The 25614-nt window shown below is 42.4% G+C and overlaps 1 protein-coding gene across 1 annotated transcript in view; it reads left to right on the forward strand.

Moving 5' to 3' along the window:
• The window catches only part of ITPKB (inositol-trisphosphate 3-kinase B), a 94757-nt gene extending 76977 nt beyond the window's left edge, over window positions 1-17780 (forward strand). Inside the window, exons 5-8 of the mRNA XM_069768398.1 lie at window positions 1931-2135; window positions 8555-8656; window positions 9070-9141; window positions 16511-17780. Coding sequence (XP_069624499.1) covers window positions 1931-2135; window positions 8555-8656; window positions 9070-9141; window positions 16511-16726 — 595 coding nt within the window. The 3' untranslated portion in view covers window positions 16727-17780. The remainder of the gene's footprint in view (window positions 1-1930; window positions 2136-8554; window positions 8657-9069; window positions 9142-16510) is intronic.
• The last annotated feature ends 7834 nt before the right edge of the window (window positions 17781-25614 follow it).

A 25614-nucleotide genomic window follows, 5' to 3' on the forward strand; every position in this document is an offset into this window, starting at 1 on the left:
CCACAACATTTCCAGCCATAGTGCCCCCATAACTGATCCAGCCATAATTCCCCATAAGAGATACAGCCATAGTGTCCCCAGAACAGATCCTTCCATAGTAACCCCATAACAGATCCAGCCATAGTACCCCCATAACATATCCAGCCATAGTGCCCCCACAACAGTTCCAGCCATAGTGCCCCAGAACAGATCCAGCGATAGTAAACCCATAACAGATCCTGCCATAGTGCCGCATAACATATCCAGCCATAGTGCCCCCATCACAGTTCCAGCCATAGTACCCCCATAACAGTTCCAGCCATAGTACCCCATAACAGTTCCTTCCATAGTGCCCCCAATACAGTTCCAGCCATAGTGCCCCATAACAGATCCTGCCATAGTGTCGCATAACAGTTCCAGCCATAGTGCCCCCATAACAAATCCAGCCATAATGCCCTCATAACAGATCCTGCCACAGTGCTCCCAGAATAGATTCATCCATAGTGCCCCCATAACACATCCTGCCAGTGTCCCGATAACATATCCTTCTATAGTGTCCCCATAACAGATCCAGCCATAGTACCCCTATAACAGATCCACCCATTGTACCCCCGTAACAGATCCAACCACAGTGCCCCATAACAGATCCAGCCATAGTGCCCCCATAACAGATCCTGCCATAGTGCCCCCATAACAGATCCAGCCATAGTGCCCCCATAACAGATCCTGCCATAGTGCCCCCATAACAGATCCAGCCATAGTGCCCCCATAACAGATCCTGCCATAGTGCCCCCATAACAGATCCTGCCATAGTGCCCCCATAACAGTTCCAGCCACGGTGCCCCCTTACTAGACACAGTGTCCCAAAAACCATCCCTACATAGCAGGACCAGGTGCATTGGCTGTAACAAAGCCAGCTACAGTACCCCACAAGAGGTCCAACCATGGTGCTCTCATTAAAGATCCAGCCATAGTACCCCCATAACAAAGCAGCCATAGTGCCCCCATGACAGTGCTAGCTATACTGCGCTAGCATCATCCACAGTCCATGTCCATCAGAGACAGAGCCCCCATAACAGAGACCAGCGCAGATCCCGGAGCTCCTGTTTGTGGCATTTTCATGCAGTGTTGATGTATTTCGCACATGTCGGGGACATTTCCGTGGATCCGGTCGCCCAGGTGAAGGCTGTTCTATAATTCCATAAGACCTTCACCTTTGCTCTTCAGTGCTACACTGCGGCATTGGCTTTTCTCGCGGTTCCTCCTTATCTCCTCGGCTCCTCTTCCTGTTTGCTCTCTGGAAACTCTTCCCTCGTCAGTGTAATAATTACACAGGCTATTGTTATACATATCAGCGCACAAGTTTCCATTGTCGACAAGACCCGAAGCAGAGCGAAAAGCGAACGGATCCAAAATAAATGGACAATAAGGCGCACACCCTGTCCTTCCGTACAGCCCACCACAGGGACTGGGAGAAGGGGTCCAGAGGCCTTCAACGTCAGACCGACCTTCTCAGCTCGGCCATGGCATTAAAAATGCATATCTAATCATATCATATTTAATCCGTCACCTTATAATAAAAAAAGGCTGATAAGTATGAAAACTGTCCGCCACTCTGGAGGACCCGACAGTCATGTATTGCATGGTTGACCATTCATTTGAATGAGGGCCATGTGATACCACTCTTCTCCTGCAGTGGCCGCTGTAGGAATAACGTGCAGCTCTTTACAGCTGGCGATCATAGGTGATCACTGGGGATTTCAGATAAAATTAGCAGACCTTTGTTTAGAGAAGGGGTTGTCCGGATGAGACCACCCTGAAGAGTTTTTTTTTATTGATCTTAACATCTGTTTATTCCTAAATTTTAAAGCAGAGATGATAATGATGTGACAGCTGAGACGCTTCTTTCCTCCTTCTCCTCTGATATCTACTGATGTGTCACTGTCTGCAGGACCTACTTAGAGGAAGAGCTGACCAAAGCCAGGAAAAAGCCAAGTCTACGGAAGGACATGTACGTCAAGATGATCGAGGTCGATCCCAGCGCCCCAACTGAAGAAGAAAACCAGCAGAGGGCGGTCACCAAACCACGATACATGACATGGAGGGAAACCATCAGCTCCACCGCCACCCTGGGCTTCAGAATCGAAGGCATAAAGGTACAGAACAGAATTAAAGGGGTACTCCATCTTCATTTAAAAGCACCTCTGACCTCTGGTGAACTTTCCATGTACGGACCCCAATTTAGGTCCATACAGGGTTACAGTGTTCACATATAAACAAGAATGTCCGCTTATCAGCTGGCCATTGTTATATCACTCAGGACATTGTTATATAACAGCTGTGTCCCATACGTGACCGGCCGCCGTGTCTCAGGAAGGATGTATACCGCTGTAGGTTCACTAATGGGATCATACAGGATGTGTATTTTCCTTCCATCATGTCAGCGCCTTCCTTTAAAGGAAATGAGCCTGGAGTATTTAAGTGACTTCACACTTGACGTGAGGTTTGCTGTCGCCTGTAGTGGTGACTGACGTTTTTTTCAGTTGTATTAATACTATTTTGATCAAAAAACTGTTTTTATGCTTTTCCATCGCTCTATTTAAAAATAATATATCTAAAAGGGGACCTTTATAAAATTAATTTGAGTACTTAGACTATTTGCTGCTATTTCGCTGATTCTAGAACAGTTTTCCTTTTTCTTCTGTGCTTTCCTGTTCCAAAGTTACGCCCCTGCTAATAATGGTGCATATTTTTCTTTCGACTAACTGGGCGTGTACCACCAAACTTCTCTGTGGGCGTGGCCGTGTTTTGATTGGTCACCACCATAGGAGTAAACAGCAAACGCCCACAGAGAAATTCTGTGGTATACGCCCAGTTAGCGGAAAGGAAAATTTGCACCATTACTATCATTGGGCATAACTTTGGAACAGAGGGGCATAGAGAAAAAAGAAAAACGGTTCCGGAATCAGTGGAACAGTGGCAATTGGAGGAGATCCTCAGTTTTAATTTATAAAATGAATAGAAAGTCCCCTTTAAGTTTAAAATAAGCATTTTTTTTGTTTGTTTTTATGTTTGACAGGACCAGTTGTATTTTTAAGCAGGTATGGAGACTAATAAAAAATGTAAATAAAAAATATTTTTCCAAAATAAGCATGAAAAAAAATCAAAATATATAAAAGTTTAAATAATGCACCTTTTTCTTCTATAGAAATATGCATAATTATCCAAACTAATAAAATATATAAAAAAAAATTATCCCAAAAAATGCAAAAAAAAATTATAAAAAATTGTGAATCTCTGTTTTCGGTTTGATAATCAAAAAGTCATGTAGATCCCAAAATTGTAGCAATACAAACTACAGCTTGGACCATAAAATCAAGCACTAATGACTCAGTATATGAATAGAACGACTGACCTGCGGATGAGCAATATTGTAGGGGACATGCCAGAAATGGATTCATATAAAAGTCTAGGTGGCTGCAGGGAGAGTTGGATTCAATATGAAATAAAAGCGATGTCTGGAAAGTTCCCTTACATGGAGCATCGTGTGAATGCTGCCAGAAGCGAAATACGTGGAGATTTAATAAAGAAATACCTGGAGCCCAGTGCCAAAACCGAAATATGACTCTCTGAGACCATAGCTCTGGAATATGGACTTATTTCTCTTTTTTTTTTAAATTGTCGTGACACTTTTGTAAATCACTTCATTACGGAGATTTCATGGCCCCCGGCTGCAAACTGACAGGATCTCCCCTCCCCCTCTCCCCAAATTAGTTATAATTTTACCTATTTCCCAAATTTGCCATTGGGATTCATTAAAAAATGTTGCATTATTTGGCTTTTACAGGCTTTTTGTTTGCAGGAGTTCAGAAAAGCGGATAAAAGAGTTACAAACTCTCCCGTCAAACCTGTTAGAATGAGCTCGGTGACAGATTCTCCGTTGATTCTGCAGCCAACAATAGAAAATAAATAGTGATCGATTTTTAATGAAACTCAACGTGCAGGGGCTTCTCACAAAATTAGAATATCATCAAAAAGTGAATTTATTTTAGTTCTTTAATACAAAAAGTGAAACTCGTATATTATATAGAGTCATTACACACAAAGTGATCTATTTCACGTGTTTATTTCTGGTAATGTTGATGATTATGGCTTACAGCCAATGAAAACTCGAGGTCATTATCTCAGTAGATTAGAATAATTAACAAGAAACGCCTGTAAAGGCTCCTAAGTGTTTATAAAGGTCCCTTAGTCTGTTTCAGTAGCTCCACAATCATGGGGAAGACTGCTGACCTGACAGATGACCAGAAGGCATCACTGACACACTCCACAAGGAGGGGAAGCCACAAAAGGTCATTGCTAAAGAAGCCGGCTGTTCGCAGAGTGCTGTATCCAAGCAGCTTAATGGAGAGTGGAGTGGAAGGAAAAAGTATGGAAGAAATAGGTGCACAAGCAACCGGGATAACCACAGCCTTGAAAGGATTGTTAAGAAAAGGCCATTCAGTAATGTGGGGGAGATTCACAAGGAGTGGACTGCTGCTGGGGTCATTGCTTCACCACACACAGACGTGTCCAGGACATGGGCTACAAGTGTCACATTCCTTGTCTCCGGCCACTCATGACCAATAGACAATGCCAGAAGTGTCTTACCTGGGCCAAGGAGAAACAGAACTGGACTGTTGTCAGTGGTCCAAGGTGTTGTGTTCAGATGAAAGTAAATTTTTCATTTCATTTGGAAATCAATGTCCCAGAGTCTGGAGGAAGAGTGGAGAGGCCACAATCCAAGCTGCTGGAGGTCTGGTGTGAAGTCTCCACAATCAGGGATGGTTTGGGGGCCATGTCATCTGCTGGTGTAGGTCCACTGGGTTTTATCAAAACCAAAGTCAGCGCAGCCGTCTACCAGGACATTTTAGAGCACTTCATGCTTCCCTCTGCCGACAAGCTTTTTGGAGATGGAAATGTCATTCTCCAGCAGGACTTGGCATCTGTCCTCACTGCCAAAAGCACCAACACCTGGTGTAAAAACAACAGTATCACTGGGCTTGACTGGCAGCAAACTCACCTAACCTTAACCCCATAGAGAATCTATGGAGTATTGTCAAGAGGAAGATGAGAGACACCAGACCCAACAATGCAGACGAGCTGAAGGCTGCTATCAAAGCGACCTGGGCTTCCATAACCCCTCAGCAGCGCCACAGGCTGATCGCCGCCATGCCACGCCGTATTGATGCAGTAATTGATGCAAAAGGAGCCCAAGTATCAAGTGCATTTACTGAACATACATTTCAGTAGGACCACATTCCGGATTTTACAATCATATTTCAAGCTGGTGTTATAAAGTATTCTAATTTACTGAGATAATGACTTTTGGGTTTCCATTGGCTGTAAGCCATAATCATCAACATTAACAGAAATAAAGACTTGAAATAGATCACTCTGTGTGTAATGACTATATAGAATATGAGTTTCACTTTTTGTATTGAAGAACTGAAATAAATTCACTTTTTGATTATATTCTAATTTTGTGAGAAGCACCTGTGTAGTATCCCTCTTTGGGTATTCACAGCAGGTGCAGCTTTTTACAGCCACAGGTGTCCATTGCTCTCGCGATGGTGGCACTACGTACAATTCTGCATGTGATATTGCTCTATGGCGACATTGTATCCCATCATGTCATTTTGTATTAGCCGTAATATAGGATAATGGGATAGAAAAAAATCAATTTTTTTCACAAATATTTACATTCGAGTTTTATTTACCTTTTACACTTTTTGCTTTATTTTTTCCCTCTATATTCTCCCCGTGTTTTCATGGGTTTCCTCCGGTTTCTCCGGTTTCCTCCCACACTCCAAAGACTGATAGAGAATCTAGCCTGTGAGCGCCGATGGGGACAGTGATGATGTCTGTAAGACGCTATATAAGCGAGTAAAATGAATAAATACATTCTTTCTCGGTCGCAGGAGACGCTTCTGCCATGAACATTTATTTATTTTTACGTCCGGGACTTGGACGCTGACCACAAAACCACTGATAACCTTTAAAATGTGCCGGCAGCGCGATGCAGGAAAAGACTAAAATAATATTTTTTGTTTGTTAGTTTGCGTTAAATTAAATTCCCTCTGTAGCTGCGGAGAAATGTCAGCGATATTTAAGAAACTAACCTTGACCTTTTATTTTCGTGTTGCAATTATTTTTGTGATTTTTTTTTATATTTAGATATGTATTTCTTAACTTTTTTTTTCTTGCCAAACCAGATAATCTGGATGCTGCATGTGTAACTAACATCCTTAAAATCGCAAATCACCTGACATTTAATCCCCCAGTCTGTAACTCATTGCCTAAAAAAAAAATATATATATATTTATTATTAGTTTTATTTTTTTGTGGTTAGGTTTCATGGCTGCCCCAAGAAAATAGCGATACAGCTATAAAGTCAGACTCCAGCTTAGATACACTGTATATTGGAGGCTGCAGAATTTGGAAATTCCACTCCTTATCTTAATCTCGAATTTCTGCACTATAAATCATCTCATTTTCTTTTTTTTTTTGTAATAAACAGTACAAACTTTTGGTGTCTACTTTCCACAACTGTTACAAAAAATAGTGAAACTGCAATTAACTCCATTATATATATAATATACGTCACTGGGCAATATACTACATGACTGGGCAATATACTACGTGGCTGGGCAATATACTACGTGGCTGGGCAATATACTACGTGGCTGGGCAATATACTACGTGGCTGGGCAATATACTATGTGGCTGGCCGATCTACTACGTGGCTGGGCAATATACTACGTGGCTGGGCAATAAACTACGTGGCCGGGCAATATACTACGTGGCTGGGCAATATACTACGTGGCTGTGCAATCTACTACGTGACTGGGCAATGGGCAATATACTACGTGGCTGGTCAATATACTACGTGGCTGTGCAATATACTACGTGGCTGGGCAATATACTACGTGACTGGGCAATGGTCAATATACTACGTGGCTGGGCAATATACTACGTGACTGGGCAATATACTACGTGGCTGGACAATATACTACGTGGCTGGGCAATATACTACGTGGCTGGGCAATATACTATGTGGCTGGCCGATCTACTACGTGGCTGGGCAATATACTACGTGGCTGGGCAATATACTACGTGGCTGGGCAATAAACTACGTGGCCGGGCAATATACTACGTGGCTGTGCAATCTACTACGTGACTGGGCAATGGGCAATATACTACGTGGCTGGTCAATATACTACGTGGCTGTGCAATATACTACGTGACTGGGCAATATACTACGTGACTGGGCAATGGTCAATATACTACGTGGCTGGGCAATATACTACGTGACTGGGCAATATACTACGTGGCTATGCAATATACTACGTGACTGGGCAATGGGCAATATACTACGTGACTGGGCAATGGGCAATATACTACGTGGCTGGTCAATATACTACGTGACTGGGCAATATACGACGTGACTGGGCAATATACTACGTGACTGGGCAATATACTACGTCGCTGGGCAATATACTACGTCGCTGGGCAATATACTACGTGACTGGGCAGTATACTACGTGACTGGGCAATATACTACGTGACTGGGCAATATACTACGTGACTGGGCAATATACTACGTGGCTGGGCAATATACTACGTGACTGGGCAATATACTACGTGACTGGGCAGTATACTACGTGACTGGGCAATATACTACGTGGCTGGGCAATATACTACGTGACTGGGCAATATACTACGTGAGTGGGCAATATACTACGTGGCTGGACAATATACTACTTGGCTGGGCAATCTACTACGTGACTGGGCAATATACTACGTCGCTGGGCAATATACTACGTGACTGGGCAATATACTACGTGAGTGGGCAATATACTACGTGGCTGGACAATATACTACTTGGCTGGGCAATATACTACGTGACTGGGCAATATACTACATGGCTGGGCAATATACTACGTGACTGGGCAATATACTACGTCGCTGGGCAATATACTACGTGGCTGGGCAATATACTACGTGGCTGGGCAATCTACTACGTGGCTGGGCAATATACTACGTGACTGGGCAATATACTACGTCGCTGGGCAATATACTACGTGGCTGGGCAATATACTACGTCACTGGGCAATATACTACGTGGCTGGACAATATACTACTTGGCTGGGCAATCTACTACGTGGCTGGGCAATATACTACGTGGCTGGGCAATATACTACGTGGCTGGGCAATATACCACGTGACTGGGCAATATACTACGTCGCTGGGCAATATACTACGTGACTGGGCAATATACTACGTCGCTGGGCAATATACTACGTGGACATGCATATTCTAGAATACCCGATGCGTTAGAATCGGGACACCATCTAGTATATATATATATATCCACTGTTTATTGGAGACCGAGGTTTTCTGAAACCCTCCTTCCTACTTAAGTCACACCGGAAGCTTCCGTTGCTTCTTTGCCTCTCCTCCATGCTTTACACTGCAGCTCTGATTGTCCATTGTAAATCGAGCTCATTTTTTTGTGTTTTGTTTCTTTTTGCAGAAGGAAGACGGATCTGTGAACAAAGACTTTAAAAAGACCAAAAGCCGAGATCAAGTCATGGCCGCCTTCCGAGAGTTTACAAAAGCCAATGCTACTATTTTAGTAAGTGCTGCGAGTCTCGTTACGGCTGCTTGATTGATTTAAAGGGGTAGTCTCGATTTAATGGTCCTTGGTATGTCCGCAGGGTAGGACATATAAGACCTTCCTCTATTAGCACCCACATTCACAGATTCAGCCTGTCTGAAATAGGGAAATGGAGGTCCTTATTTTGCTATTCTTCTCTCTTCCAGAGCTGCATTCATAGTTCTGCTGGTTCATGGTCTGTACAGAACCTGCTATGCCGCGGTGCTTTGTGAGAGATGTAATGTTCTCAGCAGACATTGCGTGATAGTCTGAAAAAAAATATACAATCCCACAAAGGACCACCCAAAAAGTCATAAGATCTCTGATAGGGGCTTTGAATGGAAACTTTTGTCTTCTTGCCATCCGAATACACCATACGTTTATCTTTGCAGAAGTCTTACCTGACCCGTTTAGAAGATATCCGCACCATATTGGAACAGTCTCACTTCTTCAAGACCCACGAGGTGAGTTAGAATTCCGGGCCGTGACTTTCCAATTGAAACTCATTGATTTTCCTGTGTGGCCACCAGATGGCGCTGTATTTGGATGACAGAAGACCACCCTGTAGTCATAAAAGGGGGGAAAAAATGAACTCTAAAAGAGCGCTCCTGTTTTCTCACTGGGGAAAGAGGAGTACGCCGCCGCCTGACAGCTCTGTCCCCTCCAGACAATTCTCCCGCCTATGAGAAAAAAGATCGGACATGTTAAGTTTCAACATGCCCAATCACGGGATTATTATCATGGAGGAGAATTTATACAACGCCATAAACATTAGCCGGCTGGACGGTCCCATTGATATTGATGAGAATGGCCAACATGTATGTAATATATATGACCACAAAGATTATTATACTACGCTGCCCCGACCCCACAGCCGATCCTCAGATCAGGGACCTCTTGGCCGAGGACCCTGCCGCTCGCTGTTGGAATGCGCGCTGCGTCAGCCCCCCGACATAGCGTCACCTGTATTTATGGGGTCTCACTCCGCTCACTTAGCAACAAGAGCAAATATTGTTTGAGCCGATTAAAATGAGAATTCTGCCCCGACCCGATGTTTATTTATATGGACGAGGAGATGAATATTCCCCAGTGTCTCCGCCATGTGGGACGTTTTCTCTGACTTCTGCCAGGACACTTGTCCCTTCACAGGACTTTACAGGGGGTCATCGAAAGTCAGAATCTCCCGTGGAGAGGAATTCTGCAAGACACTGAGACCCCCGAAGACGGAATATTCCATGGAGGCCACCGCAGGCGCGGGAAACAATCGCTGGTTTCATTGACAAATTTGGCATAGAATGAACATTGCGGAGAGAGAAATCCAATACTGAATAGTAAATGAGAAGAAGTCCTGGTAGGACAAGAGTTCTGTGTCTCTGCATCTCTCTAGAAAAGCTGGGTGACTCTCAATATGGCTGTCTGTGCAGCATCCATAGGTGTGGTCACCCAACTTTCCCATCACTCAGCTTTTCTGCCACCCAACTTTCCTGTCATCATGTTTTCCCGTCACTCAGATTTTCAGTCATCCAGATTTCCAGTCACTCAGTTTTCCCCTCAGCCAGCTTTCCCATTGCCCAGCTTTCCCCTCACCCAGCTTTCCACTCGTCCAGCTTTCTCATTACCCAGTTTTATTATTTTCCAGCATTCCGAGCACCCAGATTTCACATCACACAACTTTACCACGGCCCAGTTTTCCCATCACGTCACCCATCATTCCTGTCACCCAGCTTTTTTATAGCCCAGCTTTCCCATCACCCACCTTTTCTATCACCGATTTTCCCATCACTCAGATTTTCCGTCATCCATTTTTCCCCGTCACCTAACTTTCCTGTCACTCAGATTTCTTATCACTCAGCTTTTCACTCATCCAGCTTTCCCATAACTTAGTTTTCCCATTTTCCAGCTTTCATGTTACCCAGCTTTCCTCGCAATCAGCTTTCCTATCACCCAGCTTTCCCACCATCCAGCTTTTCCATCATCCAGCATTCCTGTCACCCAGCTTTCCTATCACCTAGATTTCTTATCACCCAGCTTTCCCACCATTCAGCTTTTCCATCATCCAGCATTCCTATCACCCAGCTTTCCTGTCACCCAGCTTTCCTATCACCTAGATTTCTTATCACCCAGCTTTCCCACCATCCAGCTTTTCCATCATCCAGCATTCCTATCACCTAGCTTTCCCATTATTCAGCATTTTATGCAGTAGGATGCATAATTGTAAGGCCATTGTATAAATATCCCCCCGGAATCTCCTCCTCGGAGCTGATGGCAGCGGCCTCCTTCGTGCTCCGTCCTCTTCCCTTTATGGACACGTCTCGGTCGCTGTTTGCTGGAGAGGTGACTTCATTGTGGCTTTGCTGCAGGGAGCAGCAGATATTTGCCTCTTTATGATGCGATATCCGCTCTGTGCCATCTGTTTGCTCGTATAACATGTACCTGGAAAGGTAAATATTCGGTGGAGGGCACCGCGCCCTGGCATGCAGTCCTCAGCCCCAGAGGCATGGCTCAATGACAAGGTGTGTGTGCTCTCTGCCCTGTGATAGGACACTGTGTGGTCTCTGCCATCTGGAGTGTCATTGCGCCTGTATTACTGTAACATTACAGAAACTACAGGGTTCTAGAGCACTACTGATCCTTGTGGATCTGGAGAACTACTGATACTCAGGATTCTAGAGCATTACTGATCCTTGTGGATCTGGAGAACTACTGATACTCAGGATTCTAGAATATTACTGATACGTGTGGTTCTGGAGAACTACTGATACTCAAGATTCTAGAATATTACTGATACTTAGTCCTCTACTGATACTTGGAGTTTTGAAACATTTATATATGAGTTTCTAGAACATTTCTGATACTTTTTGAGACACAGCTGATATTTGAGGTTCTGGAGCATTATTAATGCCTGGATTTCTAGAGCATTGCTGATACTTGTGGTTCTGGAGAACTACTGATACTCAGGATTCTAGAATATTACTGATACTTAGTCCCCTACTGATACTTGGATACTTGCCTGGATTTCTAGAGCATTCCTGATAATTGGAGTTGTGACAAATTTTTATATATGAGGTTCTACAACATTACTGGTACTTGGGATTTTGAAGCATTACCAATCTTTGGGTTCTGGAGCATTATTGAGAGGTGCGGTACTGAAGCATTAATAATACTTGGGATTCTGGAACATTATAGATGTTTGGGTCTGTGGAGCACTACTGATACTTGGAGATCTCTAACATTACCTGTAATTGGTATTTTGGAGAATTGGAGTTTAGGAACATTAATGAAACTTGTTGTTTTTGGTGCCTTACTGATACCTGAGGTGCTTGGGATCCTACTGACACTTGGAGGTCCAGAGTATCACTGATTCTTGATGTCCCAAAGTATTGCTGAGACTTGAGGTTCTGGAAGATTATTAGTATTTAGTGTTCAAGAACATTATTGATGCTTACTGCTCTAGAACTTTATTTATAGGTGCTCTTCAGCCTTACTGATACTTGGGGATCTATAATATTACTGACAATTGGGATTCTGGAACATTAATGAAACTTTACTGGTAATTGGGGGTCTGGAGCACTGATGAAACTTGTGGTTCTGGAGCATTACTGGAGCTCGGAGTTCTAGAACAATACTGATACTTGTAGTTATAGAACATTGCTGATATTTTGGGTTCTAGAACAATACTAACAATTCGATCTAGAAGAGTGTAATTCAAGAACATTACTAATACCAGAGGTTCCTACAAAGCACGAATTAGGGGTTCAGAAAGCATTCTTGATATTTAGGGTTCCTGAGCAAAACTGAGCCACAGAGCTGGAGATTTACTGACATGTGAAATTCTTACTGACACCGGGGCCCAATTCATCACTCACATTTTTTTTAAGTCACTTTCCTTTTTTATCTTCTAATATTCACTGACTTTTTTTGTGCCAACGCCGTAAAAAAAACGGATCTCAGGTTCATGAATTTTCCTTTAATAACAGTCCTTTTTTTCTTTCTTTGGCCAGTTTTTTGCAATAATTTAAAGCATAGAGTCACAGGTTTTGCAAAAAAAAAACCCTAAAAAACAAAAATGCTCAAAAAAAATCTGGGGTATATGAAATGACTTTGGGAAAGGACTAGATAGAGCAAATGTGCCACAAATTTTGCAACGAGTTAATCAGGTGAGAACTTCTGGAAAACTTAAAGTACGACCACAGTGGGGAACTGAAACATAAAAACCGATGAACTCATATAAAAAGGCAAAAATGGAAAAACTAATTAGGTGCAAAAAAAAAAAGTTGCAAACACCCAAAAAAAAATCAACATAAAATGCAATAATGAATTGTGCTCTTGGGGTTCAAGAACATTTCTTGGTGTCCTAGAACATTTCTGTGGTCGGGTTCTGGACAGTAATGGAACCTTCCGCTATAAGTTTTGATGCAGATTTAACCCATTAAATGCTGGTAGAAATGAATTTCAGTTTCATGATCCCCGGGTTATCTTGCGTCTAGAAGTCTCTTGTTCTCTAGTTTGGCCGTTCAGCTGCCATCATGATAGACTTGGTGCGGGTTTTCGGTGCACAGAGCTTCCATTGCGGAGCTTTTTATAGGCTACAGCGAGCTGCTAAATATGGCTCCTTGTGAAACACAATATATCTTAATCTTTTTTTTATGACTCATTTACCGTACAACAAAGCTCTTATTATCTCCTTAGAAGCGTTAATAGTTTTATGCCGGCTGCCTGCACACGAGAGCGAGCGCGGAGCCAAGTACATTGGCTTAGGGGATAGCAGAATTCGGAACTGACGTGTGCAAGTGACACCAGCAACAATGGCTTAATTGGTTACATCCCGAGAATGCGTTTGTGTCTTCATAAAAAGTTCAGTAACTGTAGAGGTTTTACTTTACTTTTTTGTTTTTGCTTTAGTCTTTATCCTCCATTCACATCCAGAGCTGCTCTAAAAACTTTGGGCTGCCCTAGTACAAAATGATAGGGACCAATATCGGACTTAGCTACGTTTTGCGTGCATTGTGAGACTATCAGGGGTAATTATTATTATTATTATACATTTTTATAGCGCCATTTATTCCATGGCGATTTACATGTGAATACGAGGCAAATATAGACAAATACATTAAACATGAGCAGATAACAGGCACACGGGTACATAAGGAGGGAGAACCCTGCCCGCGAGGGCTCACAGTCTGCAGGGGGTGGGTGATGAAACACTAGGAGAGGGTAGGGCAGGTTGTGTGGCGGTTCAGTAGGTTGAGGATCACTGCAGGCTGTAGGCTTGTCGGAAGAGATGGGTCTTCAGGTTCTTTTTGAAGGTTTCTATGTTAGGCGAGAGTCTGATGTGTTGGGGTAGAGAGTTCCAGAGTATGGGGAAGCACGGGAGAAGTCTTGGATGCGGTTGTGGGAAGAAGAGATGAGAGGGGAGTAGAGAAGGAGATCTTGAGAGGATCGGAGGTTGTGTGTAGGTAGGTACCGGGAGACCATGTCACAGATGTATGGAGGAGACAGGTTGTGGATGGCTTTGTATGTCATTGTGAGGGTTTTGAACTGGAGTCTCTGGGCGATAGGAAGCCAGTGAAGGGCTTGGCACAGGGGAGAGGCTGGGGAATAGCGGGGGGACAGGTGGATTAGTCGGGCAGCAGAGTGTAGGATGGATTGGAGTGGTGCCAGAGTGCTAGAGGGGAGTCCAGAGAGTAGGAGGTTGCAGTAGTCGAGGCGGGAGATGATAAGGGCATGCACTAGCGTTTTTGCGGTGTCGCGGTCAAGGAAAGCACGGATCCGGGAAATATTTTTGAGTTTGAGATGGCAGGAGGAGGCAAGGACTTGGATATGTGGCTTGAAAGAGAGGGCAGAGTCGAGGATCACCCCGAGGCACCGGGTGTGTGGGACTGGGGATAGTGAGCAGCCATTGACATTGATGGATAGGTCGGGTGCAGGGGTAGAGTGAGATGGGGGAAAGATGATGAATTCTGTTTTGTCCATGTTCAGTTGTAGAAAGCGAGCAGAAAAGAAGGCTGAAATGGCAGACAGACAGTGCGGGATTTTGGTCAGTAAGGAGGTGAGGTCAGGTACGGAGAGGTAGATCTGCGTGTCGTCGGCGTAGAGATGGTACTGCATACCGTGGGATTCTATGAGCTGTCCCAGGCCGAAAGTGTAGATGGAGAAGAGTAGGGGCGCTAGAACTGAGCCTTGAGGAACACCGACTGACAAGGGGCGAAGTGAGGAGGTGGTGTGGGGGAGGGAGACACTGAATGTCCGGTCCGTTAGATATAATGAGATCCAGGATAGGGCCAAGTCTGTGATGCCAAGAGATGAGAGAATTTGTAGCAAAAGGGAGTGGTCTACAGTGTCAAAGGCAGAAGACAAGTCCAGGAGAAGGAGGACAGAGTAGTGTCGCTTGCTCCTGGCAATTAGTAGGTCATTGGTGACTTTAGTTAGGGCAGTTTCAGTTGAGTGATGGGAACGGAGCCTGATTGTAACCGATCAAAGAGGGAGCAGGAGGAGAGGTGGGAGGACAGTTCAAGATGGACGTGTTGCTCCAGCAATTTGGCATAAGGGAGAATAGATATCGGGCAATAGCTAGACACAGAGGATGGGTCGAGGGAGGGCTTTTTGAGGATGGGTGTGATCTTGGCATGCTTGAAGGATGAGGGGAAGACACCTGTTGTGAGTGAGAGGTTGAAGAGGTGCGTTAGGGTTGGGATGAAGACCATGGAAAGGTTAGGGATGAGGTGGGATGGGAGCGGGTCAAGCGTGCAGGTGGTGATAATAATCGCATTTTGAATATGTAATTATTAGTTTGTTATTATTTGGGATGTTTTTTAGAATTCACATCCAGAGCTGCATTCATAATTCTTCTGAGCACCTGACGGTTTCTGTATGCTTTCTGGCATCACGTGACTTTGCCTCCAATTCACAATCCAAGAAAATTTGGGAATATCCCAAAAAAGAAAGCGGGTTTTACATAAACCCGGCACAAAGGTGGGCATTCCGTGAAAAAAAATGGGGGCGGGACTTAAAGGGGTTGTCTGGTGAAAAAAAATGATTACCTGTCCGCAGGATATATGGTAACGTATTGATCAGTAGGGGTTTGACCGAATGAACACACACCAATCAGCTGAATGGGGCATTTTTATTTTTAGTGCGCATGTGAGGTCACCGCTCCATTCATTGCCTATTGTGCTCCGCTATTTCTGGCAGCCTCATGGAGAATGAATGTAGTAGCAGTCAGGACATCAATATTGTAATGGGGATAAAAATGTCCCATCAGTGATAAAAATTCCCCGATCAGCGAGGGTTCCAACAATCGGACCCCCATCGATCAGTAACTTATCACCTATACGCTCGCAGTGTCCTGCAGTCACACTCTGCATCATATGATGCACTTCGGGACTACTGATTGGCTGAAAGAGATCATGTGATACACCATGTGGGCACATGTAAACAGGAAGTGCTGTTTTTGGTCCTTTTGGGGGTCTGTTTACTTCGTGTAATGTTGTACCCACAAATGTATTTCTATGACAATATCATTATTTTTATTGGTCCATCACAGTGATAGATTGCCTTTACTTTTTGTGTGGAAGCCCCTTTAAAAGTGAGGATGTCATTTAAAGAGGTTAGAAAATCATGGCTACTTTCTTCTACAAACAGCTCCACAGGTTCTGTCTGGTAAAGGAGCTCCGCCGAAATAGCTTTGGCTGAGCTGCAGTACCAGACATAACCTGTGGGCAGGTGTGGGGCTGTTTTTGAAAATGTTTTTTTTAGTCCTGTAAAAACCCCTATAACTGAACTAACGAGCTTGATTAGGTCGTTAAACTTTTTTTTTTTGTGTTCCTCCTTCAGGTCATTGGAAGCTCTTTACTTTTCATCCACGACAAGAGGGATCAAGCCAAAGTCTGGATGATCGACTTCGGAAAAACCACGGCGTTACCGGAAAGCGAAGAGCTGAACCACAGGATAGCCTGGGTGGAGGGCAACCGCGAGGACGGCTACCTGTACGGACTCGATAATCTGATAGACATCCTCAAAGAGATGGCAGACGAGAAAAATATTAATTAACGGGGTCGGGGCGGGGTCATCCTTCTCCCGACAGACACTCCATGAATGCACTACAGGACACTTATAGGGGTCACCCACCTACGGGTACTGGAAACCCTGCAGTGACCCTCTGACCGTAATAGGGTGGATGAAGACCTTTTTTTATATTAATGCCGTGATCGGTGATTTTTTTTTTTTTGTAAATATTCGCCAGAACAAAGAGACTTTTTCTTTTTTTTTAACCAGAATATTCTATAGACTTGTGGGCGACTATTTCTTTATCCTGAGTCTCGTCGTCTTTTTATCCTTTATATCCTAATATCCTATTAACTCGTACACTTGCCAGTGATACACAATGGAGGCTGCCATTTTTCTCTCCACCCCCAGATGGTGCAGCCTGATAATTAAGATGTCCAAAACTCTATTCATGGCTTCTTCTTAAAGGGCACTCGTCACCAGATCAAAAGTGGCCAGTCTTTGCTACTGTTTTATTCCTGCTGCTCTTCTGAATAATACGTTTTTTGTTTTTTCTAAATCCGCCATACGGTCCAAGAGATATGAGCCTTTTTATTTAGTGCTAATTTTTTTAGCGTGTTTACAAGGGGCGTGGCTCGCAGGATGCTTTGAGGGGCGTGGCTCTAGCATGATCTATGAGACACGCCCACTTCATGAAGACCATAAAAATTGGCACTAAATAAAAAGTCCCATATTTTTTGAACCGTATGGCGGATTTAGAAAAAACAAAAACTGGAATGCTCAGGGGAGTGGTGGGAATAAAGTAAGAGCGAAAACTGGAAACTTTTAACCTGTTGACAGGTCCTCTTTAAAGAATAGTTATATGGCCCAGAAAATGGCTGCTCCCATTGTCTGTCGGTTCACAGTAACATTTTCAAGCCTGAGTTCAATGAAAGGTTTGTGTTTCATACCACGTTGTGCCCACATTGCCTGCCATGTCTATTTCCAATATCCTCAGTAGACTGTAAGCTCTTTGGTTTAGTCGCTTTGATATAAAAGGTGCTTGCATAATGATTGACAGCGCAACTCATAAAGCAGTTCCAGTCCAATGTGAACTTTCCCACCTGTTCAGTTCCATATTTTTATCCATAGGGGGCAGTACTGATCTATTGAACACCGGTTGTCAGACAGTAATACACTCAAAGCCGTTGTCACATCCCTTCCCCAGTCTGCACTGCAGGGGGCGACGATGAGCACTAATTTATAGATTACGGGCCTCAAAAATTAATACTATAACCCAACGCAACCAATCAGAGAGCAGCTTTAATTTTTCCTAATTTTTTTTTTTTCAGAGCACTTTAACCCCTCTTTGTCATGACCATTTTTCCCCCTTCTTCCAAAAGGCATACTTTTTAATTTTATGACGTCTTTTTTTTTTTTTTGCGGCACGACATCATTCAATTTACCATATAATGTATTGAAAAACGTGAAGAAAAAAAATTCAAAGTGCGATGAAAAGTTGAAAAAAAAAATCCCATTCCGACATTTTTTGGGGGATATTTTGTTTTTATAGTAGTAAAAATTACCTGGGTCAGTACGGCGATACCAAATTTGTGTATAATTTTTTTTCTTAAAAACAGATTTTATTTAAAAATTCAGAACTTTGTAAAAAAAATTGTATTTGTGTCACCATTGTCTTTTCTTTTTTTTTTATGGCATTTAACGTACGGGTTAATACATTTATAATTTCATAGATTGGACATTTCTGGTGATATCAAATATGTTTTTTTTTGTTGTTTTTTTTATTTATTTTTTGGCGGAAAAGAAGTGGGATGATTCAAACTTTTAGATTTTTTAAAACTTTTTTTAGTAAATTTTTACTTTATTTTTTTTCACTTGAAACTCTGATTGTTTAACAATCTGCTATAAAGTGTGGCCACGGAGGGTACAAACCTGTCTTGACCTGGGCCTATGGTAGACCCCCTAGTTGCCAATGTTAGCAGTCGACACCCAGAGATCTATATGACACTGTCAGAGATTACCGGCAGCATGTAAATGGTTAACCACAGTTATCTATATGACACTGTCAGAGATTACCGCCAGCATGTAAATGGTTAACCACAGTTATCTAAATGACACTGTCAGAGATTACTGCCAGCATGTAAATGGTTAACCACAGTTATCTATATGACACTGTCAGAGATTACCGGCAGCATGTAAATGGTTAACCACAGTTATCTATATGACACTGTCAGAGATTACCGGCAGCATGTAAATGGTTAACCAGAGTTATCTATATGACACTGTCAGAGATTACCGGCAGCATGTAAATGGTTAACCACAGTTATCTATATGACACTGTCAGAGATTACCGGCAGCATGTAAATGGTTAACTACAGTTGTTGGAGCGCTGCTCCCACTCCATACACCGGCACCCTACGTATGAATATTACGTCCTATGTCAGTAAGGGGTTAATAAATGAAAGCTGAGTTCTGATTGGTTGTTATGAACAGCAAAGACAGATTTGATAAATACGCCCCAGTGACTGTGCCCCACCCTGAGAGTCGGCGGAAGGAAAGATCATAATTGATTAAAACATTTTTAAGTGAGAATACTGTACATTTTTAATACATTATAACTCGGGAAGGATTACAGTCTAATTCATGTTAAAATCAGCAATCAGTGAAGTTAAAGTGCACTTTTCATATAATAATGCCTCCATATTGACCAACCAACTTACATACGGCCAGATAGTAAGGCGCCATCATTACACCTACTAAAAGGCTTTTGGGTAATCTGCCGTCATGGCTAACGCCATAATTATGGATATTGACAAACTGTGGTTACCTCTAACCACCACCAGGGGGAGCTTACTGCATACTGTTTTATTTTTAAGTTTCTAAACTTCTGTGCTCCCTCTAGTGGCCGCTGCAGGTAGGCACAGTTTTGTCATTTCTCTATAAGCAGAGGTTTTGGTGCACTGTATCAGAGAAAATGAAGCTCTGGCCGCCAGACAGATTTATAAAAAATGACGCTGCATAGAATATAATGGCTCTAAAGACGACATGTACTTAAAAGGTGGATGTTTTATGCATCCAGAATCCATACACTGTTGCAGTCTAGCAATAGTGGGCATGCAATGTACGTTTTTGATGTATGTACATTGTATACAGTACATATACATATGTGTGTGTATATATTATGCTTGCTTTCATAAATATATACATATATATATATATATATATATATATATATATATATATATATATAATTTCATGGATCCTCTGACTGGGACACAGTAAAGCTATGCAATGATGATCATTTCCATAAAAGCCTTTCTGTTGCAGGATGTAGATAATTAGAATATGAAGCACATCAAATACAATACACCTCTAAAATAGATTGAAAAAAAAAAATTAAATTCTAAATTTACAATATAAAAATTCCAGCGGCTTTAAGTACTGAAATCATGGCAGCGCCAGTTACATACTAATTCACCGTATTTTAGAGAATTATTCTGGATATTTACATGGTGAACCTTTCCGTGTAGAATTATTTCCAACCGAAAATATTTACAATATAAATTGCAAAATTTAGTTAAATCCCCATTAATAACTGTGGTGCTGACTGCCACCTAGTGGCAACATAGGGAACTGCATTTTCCAATGTTTTTTCTGTTAATTTCATTTTATGGTTGTATTTTCCTGAACAATTTGTCTTTTCAGGATATCCTCCCCAGGGACTGCGGTCACTGGATTATCCCACCTTTACTCATTAGCAGATATCCGGGTCACCTTTGTGACTCTGCATCCAGTGATGCTGTTTACTCCACTAATGCCATTTTGTTTCTACAAAAATAAGCGAAAAAATATTTAAACAAGTTTCCTGTCAATTTCCAAGAGCTGAACAAAGCATGTTCCTCAATATCCGCAGTGGTCTTAAGGGGTCACGTGTTTGTAATGAGGAAGATGGGGGTCACATAACAAAAACTATGTCGCTATGCAAGCCTCAATTTGCAAATATATAATGAAAATTACAGCATGTACCCCTTATTAAACATTGGTTGTAATCCTCCATGTTTAATCTTTAATGTGTAATGTTCTAGTCTAGGACAGTACTTATTGTGCCGAAAGTTGTGAGCATTCATTGTAGTCATTCATGGCAAAGTTTTCATCTTTAATTTGTAATATTCCAGTCTAAAACAGTACATATTGTACTGGAGGATCTGTAGGTTGGTTGTAATCCTCCATGGTAATTTTTTTCATCTCTAATGTGCAATGGTCTAGTCTAGAATGGTACATATTGTACTGGAGGATGTGAACACTGGTTGTAATCCTCCATGGTAATTTTTGCATCTTTAATGTGTGATGTTCTAGTCTACAACAGTACATATTGTACTGGAGGATGTGAACATTGGTTGTAGTCCTTAATGGTAATTATTTCATCTTTAATGTTCAATGTTGTAGCCTAGAACAGAACATATCGTACTGGAGGATGGGATATGTCCACAGATAATATTTAATCTTACCGTGCACATGGTCTAATTAATTTAGCAAGTCAATAAGCTAATATTCTACCCCCAAATGTAAATATATAAGCCGCCATAACTTACGTCCTAGTAAACAGGACGCAGAACAGCGGTCAGCAGTGCCCCCCGTTGGTCAGAACAGCGAACTGCACAAGGCCATTAGCACATAGTAGGCCTCGGAGTAGAGTAACAGGGCACGTCGCCTTAATAGTGGAGCATTGCACTAGTGAGGCTGGAGGCACGGGTGCGCCTTATTTAAGAGAGAGTTTCTAATATGATTTTTTAGAAACTGATTGTATGGCTCGTAAAGTGCAGTGTAGGCGCAGTGAGGGCCCAAAACTTCAATACAGTCCCCATTTTGCATAAAAGATTAAATTACTAGCCCCCGTAAACATTATCATATCACAGAGCAGGCGGGGGCCATTTTATTTTTGCTGTGTACCATATCGGCCAATCAGAATTAAGCTTACAAATATTCCTGGCACATGATTGGCAGTTAACGGTGAAAGCATAGTGGACCTTATTCATAGCAACCAATCAGATCACAGCTTACACCACAAGGAAAATAAGAGCCTCAATGTGATTGGTTGCTACGGGCAATGCCTATGTCCACACTGGTTTCTATGCAGTTGGAACCATTTTTAATTAATACATTCCCAATAATCAAAGCTGTACATTTGTTTTATCGGTCTTCTTTCTACCCATTGACCTTTTCTGTCGTTAGCTGTCTCTTCAGTCATTTCCTTATAAGTTTCTGGGGAAGATGGGGGCAACCAAAATGGCCGCCGTGCCAACATTCACAAACCTGTGTAGTTAGGATGCAGTAGGCCGCTGACTAGACAGATTTGTGACTGTGATGAAACGGTGGACATTTTGGTTTCGTAAAATCAGAAAAGGCAGAACGGATTTTTTTTTGTCCTCTGGGGGCTCCATGTTGTATATTTTCCTCCCCCGTTTGCCGGCACGTTTACATTGTTACATTTAGAGTATATATTTATATCATCCGTATATTATAAAGTGCCTTAATAACTTGCTTTTTTTCCTGTCATGTTTTTAATTTATATTTATTTTATTTTTTTTTATTGCACGGGACACTAACAGCATGGCGGCGCGTGTGTTATTCCGGCTTGGTTAGTCCTATATTGCGGCATGTCTCGCTGTACATACGGTTTGCGGGGGTTGTTTTCTCATGGCGGGCGGCGGGTGGGAGGATTTTCTGGAACGTGTTTCTTTGCTGTGAATATTACCTGGCGCATGCTTTAGTTTGGATGTAGAGGACGCACCTCCTCCGGTGCCTCTAGCCCCGTTTATCCAATAAAGGCATGTATATGAGACTTCTCTGGTGTTTGTGGGTTTTTTATGAGGTCGGAGTGACAGGTGCAGCCATCATTCCCTCAGAGATGGCTATATACAGGGTGTCGCGATAGCAGGGTGCAGAGGTAGCGGTCATATCCAGGGTCTGATACTGGGGGGACATGATGTCCTTCTGCTACATAAGACACCAATGTCCTAAATCATGCGTGGTATATAGGTGGTCCTGCTTCGAGTTTACATTGGGGTCCAGGAGCTTCAGTACTTCTCACCATAGCTGACTGGTTGGCTATGGTGGGTCCCCCTCATTTCGACACTCTCGCATCTTTTTCTCCCTGCACTTCCCTCTTGCACATACACAACATCTATCAGATGGACGCCCATCTGGGATTGGCAAACGGCACAGCACCTCGGCCGGTCATAGGTCACAGCCAGTGGTATCATTTGGGTTCCACCCATCGTGACATAGTAGTCTAATAAGGAAAGAGGACCACTAGAGGTTCTAACCACTTAGATGCTATGGTCGCTGTTCACACCTCACCACGGCATCTAAGGGGGTGACCAGAGCTAACTCCAATGGAAATCATCAATGGCTGCCTAAGGTTGGTTGCTTCTTTCGCAAGAACACATGCCATATAAATCCTCCATACTCCTGCTAGATATATATATATATATATATATATATATATATATACACACACACACATATATATGGGAAAAGTGGATATATGCCTGCCAGGGATGGCACCAGAACTTACCGGTACGTCTCTATTCTCACTCCACCTACGGTTCCCCATGTCGCTACCTACTGTCTCCCGAATTACAAAAAGCCACCAGTTTCTGGACCTGGACCCCAGGGGCCGCACTTTCCCCATTTCTATAGGTGTCCAGCCCAGGAAGAGGTAAGACTGCGTGAGTAAGAAGATGAAAATCTCATGAAAAAAAAAAACAGAAATCCATAAGGTTCATCAGCAAAGGCAATACCCAAATATGTATATAAGGCTACGTTCACATTTGCGTTGTGCGGTGCTGCGTCGGCGACGCAACGCACAACGCAAACAACGCATGCAAAACGCATTGTTTTGTGACGCATGCATCCTTTTTTGGCATGCTTTTGGACGCAAAAAAAATGCAACTAGCTGCGTCCTCTGCGCCCTGACGCTTGCGCCAAAAATGACGCATGCGTCACAAAACGCAAGACAACGCATGTCCATGCGCCCCCATGTTAAATATAGGGGCTCATGACGCATGCGTTGCTATGCGTCGCCGAACCAGCGCCCGACGCAACGCAAATGTGAACGTATTAGATAGCTGATTGTCAGTGTGCCTGAGTGCAAGGAATTATAACAAAAAATAATACAAATAAAAGAGATATATTCACTAAAAATAAAAGAAAAATAATCATAAAAAAAGAAACATAGACACGAAAAAAAAAAATCACAAAAAACCAAAACAATCTCATAAATTAAATACAATTACAAAAATGAAAAAGAAAGTCGCAAAATAAACCCATAATCAAAAAAATAAAAAGCACCTTTATTACACTTCGCCACTGATCTTATTTTAGAATGGCGGTCTTAAGTCTCTTGGGGCTTGTTAGATAAAGATGGTGTCGACCAAAACATGACATTGCACCATATTGGACCGTTTGCATTGAATACATTTTACTTTCATTGATATTTTGGAGTGCCGGATATCGTTTTACTATGGGGTTGGACCCAGGAAGCCTAGAAGTGCCCAAATTCCTTATCTATAAAAAAAAAAGAAGAAAAAATACATAATTTAAAAAAAAAATCACAAAAGAAATCATAAAAATAAAAAAAAGCCACAATAAAAAAATGTAAAACATAAAACGACATAATCACAAAATAATCCAAAAGCTACATCCCAAAAAATAAAAAAGACAATCGCTAAATTAAAAAAACTCAAAAAATAAAAAATCATAATCACAGAATATAAACAAGACATAATAAAAAAAGACAATCAAAATTAAAACAATCACAAAAGAAGTAAAAAAAGGCATTCACAAGAACAAAAAAGCATAATCACAACAAATAAAGTAACAATCACTGAAGATAAAAAAATCACAAATCAAAAAGACAATCACAAAAAATAAAACGGCATGTTCACAAACATTAAAAATGCAAAATCGCAAAAAATAAAAATAAAAAATGATATAATCACAATTAAAAAAATCTAATCAAAAACAAAGATGTTACCTTCCCCCCAAAAAAATCGTAATGGCCAAAATGAAAGTAAAGCACAATTTTTGTTGAAATCCTACATCTCAAATAAGTGAGGAAAAGGCGTCAATTTGAGGGTAATATAATATGTTTAATCCAGAATAGGACTATTTTTTCCCACACTTTTGGATTATGAGGATTGATCCTGGATTTAGACATTTGTATGATGGGTTCCATAAGGGCACCGAGTTCTCTTCTGGATGTGGCTCCTTTCCCTGTTGTGTCTTTCCTTTTGTCCTCTCTGTTTGCTTATGCTCCGCACTCTTGCGGCTCTGCCTGCTCTGTACCCTTGTGACTTTGCCTGTGCTCTGCTCTCTTGCAGCTTTACCTCTGCTCCGCACTCCTGCGGTTCTGCTCCTTTCTACTCTGCTCTGCTCCTGCTGCTGCAGAAAACTCTTGCTGCAGCTCCTCTCTGCATTCCTTGTGGTTCTGCTCTGCTTAGCTTCTCCTGCTGCAGGAATCTCTTGCTGCAGCTTCTCTCCGCATTCCTTGCGGTTCCGCTCTGCTAGCTTCTGTTGCTGCTCTATCTCTTGCTGCTCTACTGCTCCTATCAGCAGCCTTGCGGTTCTCTTACTGTGTGAACAGGTCCCGACCCGTTCCTTCATACTTCTTTCCTTCCTGCTTGTTTCCGTACCTGCATCTCCTGTGTGAACAGGTTCCAACCTGTTCCTTCCTGCTTGCATCCGTACCTGCACCTCTTGTGTGAACAGGTCCAAACCTGTTCCGTCATACACCACTCTTTCCTGTCTGTTCCGGTACTAGAATCTGTGTGAACAGATCTCTTCCTGTTTCCTCATACACCACACCAACCTGCCCTGTGTCTCTGCCGTTCCTGCCAGCCCTGTGTCTCTTCCATTCCTTCCAGCCCTGT

The sequence above is a fragment of the Ranitomeya imitator genome, chromosome 5 (genome assembly GCF_032444005.1).
Source record: "Ranitomeya imitator isolate aRanImi1 chromosome 5, aRanImi1.pri, whole genome shotgun sequence".
Taxonomy (NCBI): Eukaryota; Metazoa; Chordata; class Amphibia; order Anura; family Dendrobatidae; genus Ranitomeya; species Ranitomeya imitator.